Raw genomic sequence first — 13,447 nt, 5'->3', positions numbered from 1 at the left:
TGTTTAGCTATATTTCTTTTATGTTCAACTTCTTATTAATTTATGGTAAAACTCTTGTTTAAAGATGTGATTAAACTGTACTTGCATGTGAACTTGAGTTTTATTAACTCCACTTTGTGGGCTATATATTACCACCATCAAGCTTTTGTATGATTATACACTGAAATGGTGGAAAGCTAATAGTGGGAAAATTTTTATTTCCCTAGTAAGTCTACATGAAGAGAAGCTCCAAGGTTAGTTTAGTACTTTCTGTGACATCATAAATCTTTTTTTGCTCTGCCACATTTAGCAAATTGGGTTGTCCAGCTTGGGCATCTTACCCCATGGTCACGAGATGACTGCTACAGTTCCAGGCATCGTAGGCAGACATACTATGTCTGGCAAGAGAATGCCCATCCATTCTTTTTTTTTTTTTTTTGAGGTACAATATACAGTAAAGTGCACAAATGCTTAGCTTGATGAATTTTTACATATTTATACATTTAAGTGACTGTGACTTAGATCAAGATACAGAATGCTTTTAGCATCCCAAAAGGATATATGCAGAATTCAGCCAGAAGCCCTTAAGATCTGCCCAGCCAGAGTGGCTCAGTGGTTGAGCATCAACCCATGAGTCAAGAGGTCACGATTTAGCCAAAACCGGTTTGGCTCAGTGGCTAGAGCATCAGCCTGCGGACTGAAAGGTCCCAGGTTCGATTTAGATCAAGGGCATGTACCTTGGTTGCGGGCACATTCCCAGTAGGGGGTGTGCAGGAGGCAGCTGATCAATGTTTCTCTCTCATCGATGTTTCTAACTATCTCTCTCCTTTCCTCTCTGTAAGAAATCAGTAAGATATATTATATAAAAAAAAAAGGTCACGATTTAATTCCTGGTCAGGGCACATGCCGGGGTTACAGTCTACCTGAGTAGGGGTCATGCAGGAGGTAGCCAATCACTGATTCTCATCATTGATGTTTCCATTTCTCCTTCTTCCTTCCTCTCTGAAATAAATAAAAATATATTTTAAAAAAAGACTGTATGCATCCAGGACCCAACAGAGGAAAAACTTAAAATTTTTCAAAAAGGTGATAACCGAAGATTGGATAATGCAAAGAGACTATGGCGGGTGAAGGGCTAAAGGTGCTGAGTTTGGCAGAGAGGACCCAGTAAATTATTGCCAAGATGACCAGGAATCTTGTAGGGAGTTGGGATTTGTATTGTGGCCACTGGAGAGCCCTGTCTAAAGCCATTGTTCAGTTCCAGGCGATTTCTACTTTGTGGGAATATGAGCCCAGTGTTGACACGCTCTCCAGTTTTTCAAGGGAAGTTGGAAATCTAGATTATTTGAAATCTCTCCATTTCTAAAGTGTTGGAAACTTAATTTAAATTCATGTAAAATCTTTTCAGGTCAAACATTACATGTCTTTGAGCTGGATTTGGCCTGCTAACCAATATTTGACCTCTTTACTAAACTATCATCATACCTAATAAAATGGTAATATGCAAATTACCATCACACCGCTACGCCCACGATTGGGCCGTTGGGAGGCTGGGGGTAGGACTCGGGGTGGCCGATTGGGCTGACTCACGAGTCCCCGCCCCCCGTTCCTCCTGCTGTCCCCAACGGCCGGTGCTGCGGGAGGACCCATGGGGCCAGCTGAAGGCACCGGTGGCGGAACTCGGGGTGGCTGATTGTGTGGCTGCCGGCACCGGTTGGTTTTCCACCAGCACCAGTTTTCCTCTGGCCACCCGCCAGCGCAATCGGCCACCCAGAGTTCCTCCACCAGCGGCGCTGGAGGAACTCAGGGTGGCCGATCCGGGAGGCGCTCCAATCGGCAGGTGGCCAGAGGAAACGGCGCTGGAGGAACTCGGGGTGGCCGATCGCACTGGAGGCCAGAGGAAACGGCGCTCCGATCAGCGGGTGGCCAGAGGAAAACTGGTGCTGGCGGAAAACTGGTGCCAGCAGCCAGGTGAAGGAAGGTCTTTTGCACGAAACTTCGTGCAACAGGCTTCTAGTGTGACATAATAAAAAATAGTTCCTCCCCTGGTCACCCTTAATGTGGTTGGAAACTTTGGTTGTGAATTTGAACTAATGTATGGAATGCTAATGAGCTAAAGAGGAGACTGAGAGAAATGGGATGATGCTGGAGAAGTCCAGTGTATCCTTTTCTCCAGACTCAGACCCCAGTGATGGGGCAAACAACTACATCCCAGTTTGTCACTGCAGGGTCCCTTCACACCGTTCAAGGAAAAGTATGGTAAGAATGATAAACTCCCAAATACTGGATTCTAATTTCATATATATTTTTCTATTCTCCCATAAGAAAGATCTGCTGAAGTGGGTCATACACCTAAATGTAAGAATTAAAACTCTTAGAGGAAAACAGAAGTAAATTTTGTGCTCTTGGGTTAGTCAAAGCCTTGTTAGATACACTCCCAAAAGCACAAGGAACAAAAGACAAAACTAGATAAACTGGACTTCATCAAAATGTAAAACTTTTATGCTTCAAAGGATGCCATCAAGAAAGTGAAAAGACACTACAGAATAGGAGGAAATATTTTCAAGTCCTATATTTTATAAGAAACTGATATTTAGAATATATAAAAACTTACAACTCGCTGAAGCCGGTTTGGCTCAGTGGATGGAGCATCAGTCTGCAGACTGATGGGTCCCAGGTTCGATTCCGGTCAAGGGCATGTACATTGGTTGCAGGTACATCCCCAGTAGGGGGTGTGCAGGAGGCAGCTGGTCGATGTTTCTCTCTCACCGATGTTTCTAGCTCTCTGTCCCTCTCCCTTCCTCTCTGTAAAAAATCAATAAAATATATTAAGAAAAACAAACACAACTCAACAATGAAATAGCCCAATTTTAAAATAGGCAAAGGATCTGAATAGACACTTCTTCAAAGAACATAGCATGGGCAATAAGACATGAAAAGATGCTTAGCATCATTAGTCATCAGGGAAGTAGAAGTCAAAATTACAATGAAAATGCCACTTCACACTCACTAGGATCCTATATATCCTATATAATAAAAGGCTAATATGCAAATCGACCAAACAGTGGAATGACTGGTTGCTATGACATGCACTGACCACCAGGGGGCAGACACAACGCAGGAGCTGCCTCCTGGTGGTCAGTACGCTCCCACAGGGGGAGCACTGCTTAGCCAGAAGGTAGGCTGACAGCTGGCAAGTGCAACCATGGTGGTGGGAGCCTCTCCTGCCTCCGCAGCAGCTCTAAGGATGTCTGACCGTCATCAGTCGGACATCCCCGTGGGCTCCCGGACTGCAAGAGGGTGCAGGCTGAGCTGAGGGAACCCCCCAACCCCCCAGTGCATGAATCTCATTCACCAGGCCTCTAGTCCTAATATATAAAAAGCCAGAGTTCGTAACGTCCAAAACAACCAAACGGACTACCAAATGCCAGGCTGCACGCGCAGCAGGCTGGAGTGGGTGGGGACTGGTGAGTGGGCTGAACTGCTGACCTCTCGGTCCCTCCTGGGTCGCAGGTGCTGTGGTGACCTAGCACTGACTGCCGCTGCCAAGGCGGGTGTGATGTGATTGGCTGGGGGGCCCCCGCCATCACCCCACGATCGCCCGCAGAGGGAGGCCCAGGCCACTGGCTGAGGGGCTCTGCGCTTGCCCCAAAGAGGGAGGCCCAGGCTACCTGGTCGGTGGTGGTGGGCGGGGCCTCCCTCTGTGGGGCGATCAATCATGGGGTTCCCGGACTATGAGAGGGCGCAGGCCGGGCTGAAGGACCCCCCCACCCCAAGTGCACGAATTTCGTGCACGGGGCCTCTAGTCTATAATAAAAGCCTAAGTGACCATTATGGTGGAACGGACCAGAACCACCGGTCGCTATGATGCGCATTGACCACCAGGGGGCAGCCCCCTGGTGGTCAGTGAGCTCCCACAGGGGCAGCCCACTCAGCCAGAAGCCGGGCTTACGCTGGCCAGCACAGTAGGGATGGCATGAGCAAAACAAACAAACAAACAAACAAACAAAAAAACCCATGTGGCACTAAATTGACTGCAAAAAGTACACTTACAAACAGTATGAGAACTGAACCAAAAATCTGATCGTCTGCCTTGCTCACTCTTAGCTGGTAAAATGCATCGACTCATAATTGTCACCCTCTGTGCATGTCTGCAAATAATCCCAGAAAGCACCGCTAATTTTGTTTTTGGGGTTACAATAGATTTTAGCAAGTAAACGAATACGAAAATACCAACCTGTGAATAGTGAGGGTCAACTGTATTCCCACAGATATGTAATTTTGTGTAAGCACCTTTACTAAATTAACGAGGCTAGGTAGCACCAAAGACTACAAGTCCCAGGATGCTTCGCTTCATCACGGAGCCCATGCTGGGATAACTGCCACTGCATTGGCCGGGAAGTGTCGCGGTATTCTCACGTACACTCCCTGCGCATGTGCAAACGCAGCGGGGGCTCGCCCCAACCGCCGCCGCCCCTGCCTCTACTTTTTGATCCATCCCCAGAGCTTTGCCTTGGGGTCAGCCGCTGCGGTCCTGTGGCTTGGCCCGCCCCGCGTGGCAGCGATATGGAGGAATTCGACTCCGAAGACATCTCCTCCTCAGAGGAGGACGAGGACTACGTGCCTTCGGGTAAGCGATTCCTCCTGAAGAGGCTTGCCCCGCCCCGCGACCCACGTGAGGCGCGCTTGGTTCGGCGTTCGTGGGCCCCGGTGGCCCGTGGCGCGGATCTCGCGCATCCCTGACCGCTCCGTCCCTGTGGCCCGAGGCGTGTGCGTGAGGACATCTCGCGCCGTCGCTCCGGGCGGCCTGACTGCGGCCGCAGCCCCTTGTGGGAGCGCGGGAACCGCCGCGGGAACACGGCCCTGCCTCTGGGGGCGCTGGCGGGGGTTCGCTGAAATCGTCCGACCGTCTGAGCTTTGGAAATTATTTTATTCCGTCCCGAGGTTATTGCCAGCTAGCATCAGGTCCAAGGTAGATCTGTTCACTTTCTGCCCTCTGAAGGGGTCTGGTTGGTGGAAAGTTCACATGATGACGTTTTTTGCCTGTTTGCAACTTATATGCCCTTTGCTTCCTTCTCAGAATTTTTTGTTGTTGTTAATTCTCACCTGAAAATATTTTTTCCATTGTTTTTCAGAGAGAGAGAGAGAGAGCGAGAGACACACATCGATTGGTTGCCTCCCCAAGCCCCGACGGGGCGGCGGCGGGGAGCGAACCCGCAACCGAGGTACCTGCCCTTGACCGGGAATGGAACCCGCGATCAACCCGCGATCGTCCCTGTGCCGGCCAACACTAACCACTGTGCACACCGTCCAGGGCCTCAGAACTCATTTTGGGTATTGTTTTGTGTAGGGACCTCAAACTGAGCGGGGCCAAAATAAATCGTCACCCAAACAAACTTACCTCTCCCGCCATCCTGCGCCTTCCCAAGACTTTCCCATCTCATTAAAAGTATCCATACAGCCCTAACTGGTTTGGCTCAGTGGGTAGAGCATCGGCCTGCAGACTGAAAGGTCCCGGGCATGTACCTTGGTTGCGGGCACATCCCCAGTGGGGGTGTGTGCAGGAGACAACTGTGATGGTTGTTTCTCTCTCATCGATGTTTCTGGCTCTCTATTCCTCTCCCTCTCTGTAAAACATCAATAAAATATATTAAAAGAAAAAAGTATCCATACAATCGCTTTGGTAGAAAGCAAACAAAACCGCCTAGGAGTGGAGTCATCTTTATTTCTCACTTGCATTTGTTTACTTATTTATTTATTAAATAAATCTTTATTGTTCAGATTATTACAATTGTTCCTCTTCCCCCCGCCCCCATAGCTCCCCTCCACCTGGTTCCCACCCCACCCTCTGCCCTTACCCCCCCCCCTCCACTATCCTCATCCATAGGTGTACGATTTTTGTCCAGTCTCTTCCCGCACCCCCACACCCTCTTCCCCCTGAGAATTGTCAGTCCACTCCCTTTCTATGCCCCTGATTCTATTATATTCACCAGTTTATTCTATTCATCAGACTTTTTTTATTCACTTGATTTTTAGATTCACTTGTTGATAGATATGTATTTGTTGTTCATAATTTTTATCTTTACCTTTTTCTTCCTCTTCTTAAAAAATACCTTTCAGCATTTCATATAATACTGGTTTGGCGTTGATGAACTCCTTTAGCTTTTTCTTATCTGTGAAGCTCTTTATCTGACCTTCAATTCTGAATGATAGCTTTGCTGGGTAGAGTGATCTTGGTTGTAGGTCCTTGCTATTCATCACTTTGAATATTTCTTGCCATTCCCCTCTGGCCTGCATAGTTTCTGTTGAGAAATCAGCTGACATTCGTATGGGTACTCACTTGTAGGTAACTAACTGTTTTTCTCTTGATGCTTTTAATATTCTCTGTCTTTTGCCCTTGGCATTTTAATTATGATGTATCTTGGTGTGGTCCTCTTTAGATTCCTTTTGTTTGGGGTTCTGTGCGCTTCCTGGACTTGTAAGTCTATTTCTTTCACCAGGTGGGGGAAGTTTTCTGTCATTATTTCTTCAAATAGGTTTTCAGTATCTTGCTCTCTCTCTTATCTGGCACCCCCATAATTCTGATGTTGGTACACTTGAAGTTGTCCCAGAGGGTTCTTACACTATCTTCATATTTTGGGGTTCTTTTTTCTTTTCCAGTTGGGTGTTTTTTGCTTCTTCGTATTTCAAATCTTGACTTGATTCTTGCGATACTCTAGTCTGCTGTTGGATCTCTGTATATTATCCTTTATTTCAGTCAGTGTATGCTTAATTTTTAGTTGGTCCTTTTTCATATCCTTGAGGGACTCACTAAATTTATCGGCGGTTTCTAGAAAATTCTTGAAAAACCTTATAACCGTGGTTTTGAGCTCCATATCCAGTAGTTTGCTTTCCTCCATTTGTGTCATTTGTGACCTGTTTCTTTGTCTCCGCATTTTGGCTGCTTCCCTGTGTTGATGGAGTGGCTTTGTGTGCTAGGTGTCCTATAGGGCCCAGTGGGGCTCAGCCTCCCCAGTTACCTGAAGTGGACACTCTTGGTGCACCCCTTTGTGGGTTGTGTGCACAGTCTTGTTGTAGTTAAGCCTTGATTGTTGTTGGTATCACTGGGAGGAATTGACCTCCAGGCCAATTGGCTGTGAGGATCAGCTGTGTCTACGATGAGAGAACTTCCATGCTGGAGACACCCTTATGGGGCAGGGCTTGCTTCAGTGGGGCTTTGGTGCTCACTGATTCTGCCCCCTGAGTGTGTTCCTTATGGATCTGAGGAGTTATAACCTGGATGGTTACACTCTGACCACTGGGTACACTGGCTCTTGGATCTCCAAGGAGGTGCTAATTTAGCCTCTGCCTGAGGCCACCCAGCAGGAGCTATGGAGAGATCTGCAGATTCCTCCTCTTTGTTTGGGTTTTGGAGGTGCCCAGATGAGGCCCAGCTGTGAAGCAATGCAGACTGCTGTGGAGCCTTGGGCCTTTTTTTGGATGTTCTGGGTCTCTCTGACTCAGCTGCAGTTTGTTAGGTAATTTTAGATTGCAAAGGGCCAAGCCATTCATATGCAAAAGCCTCTGCGCACAGCTGGGGTGGGGTTGTAATTGGGTGGGTTGGGGTCTCAGGGAATCAACAGGGCAGAGCAAACAGCAATGGCTGACCTTCAGCCCTGCCCTAAGAGGTCCCCGGGTTTCAGTGTCCTGTGGTAATTGGTGCTTGTTCCGGTCCGATGCCAGACAGTCCAGTTTCCCCCCGCCCGTATGAGTCTGTGTCCCCAGAGTCTTGCCCGGAACTGGAGTTCAGAGCAGTCAGGAGTTTGTGTCTCCCTCCCGCTTGAAAAAGCCAGCCGCATACTCAGTTGTCAGCCCTCTCTGCACACGCTCCTCTATACTTCTGCACTTTACTTCCACACCTCCTCTGAGTCTCAGTGTGCTTTTCTCTTCCCTTCTAGTTGTAGAATTTCCACTCAGCCAGCCTTCCTGTGGTTCTGGATGATGTCCATTTTGTCTTTTAGTTGTAGTTTTGAAGTGGTTGTGCGAGGCAGCAAGTTCAGGTGTTTACATATGCTGCCATCTTGGTTTCTCCTATTCCTCACTTTTGGTCTAACCTATCAATAAGTTCTGTTGTGTCTACATGGAAAATACTTTTCTGACCACTCCCTTACCAATCTCACTGCTACAGAACTACCCAGATCCTTCATTAGGGTTCTTCATAGCTTCCCCACTGGTTTCCCTGATTCCAATCTTGTCCACCAACTTTGGTCTTATAGTAATGGCCAGAGTGATCATTTGAAAACTAGTTGTCGTTTTAATGAAAAAGGCTTCTTTTGAAACCAAGCAGTTCCCATCATCCCTGTCCATCTTCCCCAGTTTCATTCCTCCCACTCCCAGCACAGACACCCTTCCACTTCAGGTCCTGACCAACTCTCCAGTTTACCATTATTCTTATGTCCAATTTTGGTTAAATCAGTATTCAGTTTGTTGATATAAGAAATAACCAAACCTGTAGAGAATTTTTTTTAAAATATATTTTATTGATTTTTTACAGAGAGGAAGAGAGAGGGATAGAGAGTTAGAAACATCGATCAGCTGCCTCCTGCACACCCCCTACCTGGGATGTGCCCGCAACCAAGGTACATGCCCTTGACCGGAATCGAACCTGGGACCGCAGGCCGATGCTCTATCCACTGAGCCAAACCAGTTTTGGCAATGTAGAGAATTTTTTAATGAGAATTTATTTGAGCCCTAGCTGGTTTGGCTCAGTGGATATAGCGTTGGTCTGTGGACTGAAGGGTCCCAGGTTCTATTTTGGTCAAGGGCACATGCCCAGGTTTCAGGCTCGATCCCCAGCAGGGGGCGTGCAGGAGGAAGCCTAGCAATGATTCTCTCTCATCATTGAAGTTTCTCTTTCTCCCTCTCCCTTCCTCTCTGAAATCAATATATATATATATATATATATATATATATATATATATATATATATATTTAAAATATCTTTTTTATTGATTTCAGAGAGGAAGGGAGAGGGAGAGATAGAAAAATCAATGATGAGAGAGAATCATCGATCGGCTGCCTCCTGCACGCCCCACACTGGGGATTGAGCCCACAACCGGGAATTGAACTGTGACCTACTGGTTCATAGGTCAATGCTCAACCGCTGAGCCATATAGGCCAATAAAAATATATTTTTTAAAAAAGAGTTTATTTGAACCAAACTAATGTTGTATGTCGGTTGGGTAGCAAAATCTCAAATGCTCCAGAGAATAGCAGTTTGCAGTTTCTTTTATGCATTTAAGATTAAGGAGGGCCCAGCCAGCGTGGCTCAGTGGTTGAACTTTGACCTGTGAACCAGGAGGTCACTGTTCATTCGATTCCAGTCAAGGGCATATGCCTGGGTTGCAGGCTCCATTCCCAGTGTGGGGTGTGCAGGAGGCAGTTGATCAGTGACTCTCATCACTGATGTTTCTATTTCTCCCTCCCCCTTCACCTCTGAAATCAATAAAATATATTTTAAAAAAGATTAAGGAGGGATCCTAAGGAAGATTACTGAAAGTGGGGGAAAGCAAGGGGAGTTTGGGTATTGGATTACAGGATAATTGAGGTTATGTGCTATCTTGAGGGTGGCCTGATTTAGGAGGAAGGGTCTGAAAGGGGCTGCTTCCAAGGGGGCATTTTGCTTAAGGCAAAAATAAGCCTATTTATTATTTTTACTGATTTTTTTTTTTAGAGAGAGAAGCAGGAAGAGAGAGAGAGAAACATCATTGTGAGAGCAAAACATCAGTGGACTGCCTCCTGCCCCCTACCAGGGATCAAGCCCCAAACCAGAACATGTGCCCTGATTGGAATCCAGCAATCTTTTGGTGCACAGGACAATGCCCAACCAAGTGAGACCACCGGCCAGGGAAGGCAGTTCCATTTTTTATTTTTTGAGGACCCTCCATACTGTTTTCCATAGTGGCTGTGCCAATCTGCATTCCCACCAACAGGGCAGGAGGGTTCCCTTTTCTCCACCTCCTCACAAACACTTGTTTGTTGATTTATTGATGATAGCCATCTGACAGGTATGAGGAGATAGCTCATTGTGGTTTTAATTTGCATTTCTCTGATGATTAATGATGTTGAGCATCTTTTCCTATGTCTGTTGGCCATCTTATGTCCTCTTTGGAGAAGTGTTTATTTAGGTCCTCTGCCCATTTTTAAAATTGGATTATTTGTGGTTTTAGTATTGAATTGTTTGAATTTTTAAAAAATATATATTTTTATTGATTTCAGAGAAGAAGGGAAAGGGAGAGAGAGAAACATCAGTGATGAGAGAGAATCATTGATTAGCTGCCTCCTGCACTCCCCACACTGGGGATCGAGCCTGCAACTTGGACATGTGCCCTGACCGGGAATCAACCCGCGACCTGCTTCATAGTTTGATGTTCAACCATTGAGCCACACTGGCCGGGCAATTGTTTGGATTCTTTACAAATTTTGGATATTAACCCTAATGATTGGATATATTATAGGTGAATATCTTCTCCTGTTTAGTAAGTTGTCTTTTCATTTTTTTGATAGTTTCCTTTGCTGTGCAAAAACTTTTTTGTTTGATGTAGTCCCCATTTGTTTATTTTTTCTTTTGTTTCCTTGACCAGAGAGATATATCAGAAAAAATATTGCTAAGAGAAATGTTGGAGACTTTACTGCCTATAGATTTCTCTAGGCGTTTTATGGTTTTGAGTCTTACATTTAAGTCTTTAATCCAGTTTGAGTTTATTCTTATATAGGGTATAAAAATGTGGTCTAGTTTAATTTTTTGCATGTATTTGTTCAATTTTCCTAACCCTATTTATTGAATAGACTGCCTTTACCACATTGTATATTCTTGCCTCATATGCCATATACTGTATAATTGACCATACAGACGTGGTTTATTTCTGGGCTCCCTTTTCTGTTCCATTGATCTATGTGTCTGTTTTTATGCCAGCACCATGCTGTTTTGATTACTCTAGCCTTGATATTAGGTAGCATGATACCTCCAACTTCGTTCTTTCTCAAGATTGTGGCTGTTCGGGGTCTTTTGTGGTTCCATGTAAATTTTTGGATTATTTGTTCTAGTTTTGTGAAATATGCCATTGGTATTTTGATAGGAATTGCATTGAATTTATAGATTGCTTTTTCCCCACCATCATATTTTATTTATTTTATTTTTTTAAATATATTTTATTGATTTTTTTTACAGAGAGGAAGAGAAAGGGATAGAGAGTTAGAAACATTGATGAGAGAGAAACATCGATCAGCTGCCTCCTGCACACCCCCCACTGGGGATGTGCCCGCAACCAAGGTACATGCCCTTGACCGAAATCGAACCTGGCACCCTTGAGTCCGCAGGCCGACGCTCTATCCACTGAGCCAAACCGGTTTCGGACCCACCATCATATTTTAAAGGTGTTGCTCCATTACTTTCTTTCTTTTTTTTTTTTTTATAATATATTTTATTGATTTTTTTATAGAGAGGAAGAGAGAGGGATAGAGAGTTAGAAACATCGATCAGCTGCCTCCTGCACACCCCCCACTGGGGACGTGCCCGCAACCAAGGTACATGCCCTTGACCGGAATCGAACCTGGGACCCTTGAGTCCGCAGGCCGACGCTCTATCCACTGAGCCAAACCGGCTTCGGCTGCTCCATTACTTTCTAGCTCCCACTGTTTCTATTAGGAAATCTGTTTTGTTGCTGATTTTATGCTCATTTTTATATGACCAATTTGTCTCTGGAGGCTGATAGTCTTCTCTTTGTTCCTGATATTTTGTGATATTTCACAATGGTACACATATCTTGGTTTGAGTCTGTTTTCATCCATTGTGCTATCTCAGGGAGTTTTTGCGTGTGTGACAATTTTCTCTTTTATTTTTCTGAAATCCTCATTATGTACATGTTAAATCTTATATTAGATATTCTGGACTGGTACTCTAATTTTCATTATCTCCTGTTTTCTAACCCTTTGACTTTTTCCCACTTTATGGGAAATTCTCAATATTTTTGTCTTTGACCTTGTTATTGAGTTTCCTCCTTTCATATTTTTATTTTTAAAAATGTTTTATTGATTTTTTACAGAGAGGGAGGGAGAGGGATAGAGAGTCAGAAACATCGATGAGAGAGAAACATCGATCAGCTGCCTCTTGCACACCTCCTACTGGGGATGTGCCTGCAACCAAGGTACATGCCCTTGACCGGAATCGAACCTGGGACCCTTCAGTCCGCAGGCCGACGCTCTATCCACTGAGCCAAACCGGTTTCGGCATTTCCCTAGATATATCTTTAATTTCTTTTGCTTGCCTTATTGTACTTGATATGACTTCCAGTATGATGTTGAATAATAATGATGATAGTGAACATCCTTGCCTTGAAAGAATCAGAGTGAAATGTTAGTTATAGATTTTTCACAGTTGCCTTTTGTGTATGTGTGTGTGTTTGTTTTAAGCATTTTACATTGACTAAATTACATAAAACCATTTTACAGATAAAGGAACTTCGGCCCCCAAAGTGACCCAGCTAAATAGCTAAGCTGTAATTTGAACGCTGGCTTTCTGCATATACTGCCTCTCACAGATGCTTTTTATCAGATTAAAGTCCCCTCTATTCCTAATTTGCTGAGAGGTGAACTTTGTCAAATGCCTTTTCTCTATTGATTATGTATTTTTCTTTTATTGTCTGTTAATGTGGTGAATTAGTGATTGATTAAAAAAATTTCTTTTACCTTTTTATTGAATTTATTGGGGTGACACTGGTTAACAAAATTATACAGGTTTCAGATGCACAGTTTTACAACACATCATCTGCACTGTGTTGTGTGTTCACTACCCCAAGTCAAGTCTCAGTGCATCACCATTTATCCCCCCATACCCTCCTCACCTCACTGTTGTCCGTGCCCATGAGTTTTTTTCTCTTTTTCTTCTTCTTTTTTGCTCAATCCCTCACACTTCCTTCCAGCCCCCATTTGCCAGCCCGCTCTCTGTCTATGAATCTGTCTCCATTTTGCTTGTTGGTTGATTTTTAAATTTTGAACAGCCTTTTAATACTGAGATAAACTTAAATGTGGTCATAATATATTCTTTTTATACATTGCTGTTTGTTTTGGGCTTTATTATGTTAGATGCTTTCTCAGATTTTCTGTGATTCTTAGTTGTTTGGCTCATATTTAAGCAAGGGGGAATAAAAAGGTGATGTAAGCTCTGAGTCTTTGGACAGTATTTGTCCATTTTGTGCTTTATTGTCTATAGCGTTGTTATTCTGCTTCTTATTCCCTTCCCACCCCTCCACCCCCACCCCCATAGTAACTGCATGGAATTTGATCTTGTTTTGTTTAATTTAAAATGTGTTTATCTCTTATCAGTCAGATTGAGCATATTTTTACATGTTTGAGATCCAGAGCCATGTGCATCTTCTTCCCTGAACTGTCTGCAACATTTGTCCATGTATATGATGAAAAGTAACTTTAT

The 13,447-nt window shown here is 44.6% G+C and overlaps 1 protein-coding gene across 1 annotated transcript in view; it reads left to right on the top strand.

The window, feature by feature from the left end:
• Positions 1 to 4,413: 4,413 nt before the first annotated feature.
• The window catches only part of CFDP1 (craniofacial development protein 1), a gene marked incomplete at its 5' end in the record, with an annotated part of 107,036 nt that continues 98,002 nt past the window's right edge, over positions 4,414 to 13,447 (top strand). Inside the window, one exon of the mRNA XM_079799407.1 lies at positions 4,414 to 4,609. Coding sequence (XP_079655533.1) covers positions 4,414 to 4,609 — 196 coding nt within the window. The remainder of the gene's footprint in view (positions 4,610 to 13,447) is intronic.

Source organism: Cnephaeus nilssonii, assembly GCF_951640355.1.
Source record: "Cnephaeus nilssonii genome assembly, chromosome: 20".
NCBI lineage: Eukaryota > Metazoa > Chordata > Mammalia > Chiroptera > Vespertilionidae > Cnephaeus > Cnephaeus nilssonii.
This window is presented reverse-complemented; position numbering and strand designations above follow the sequence as displayed.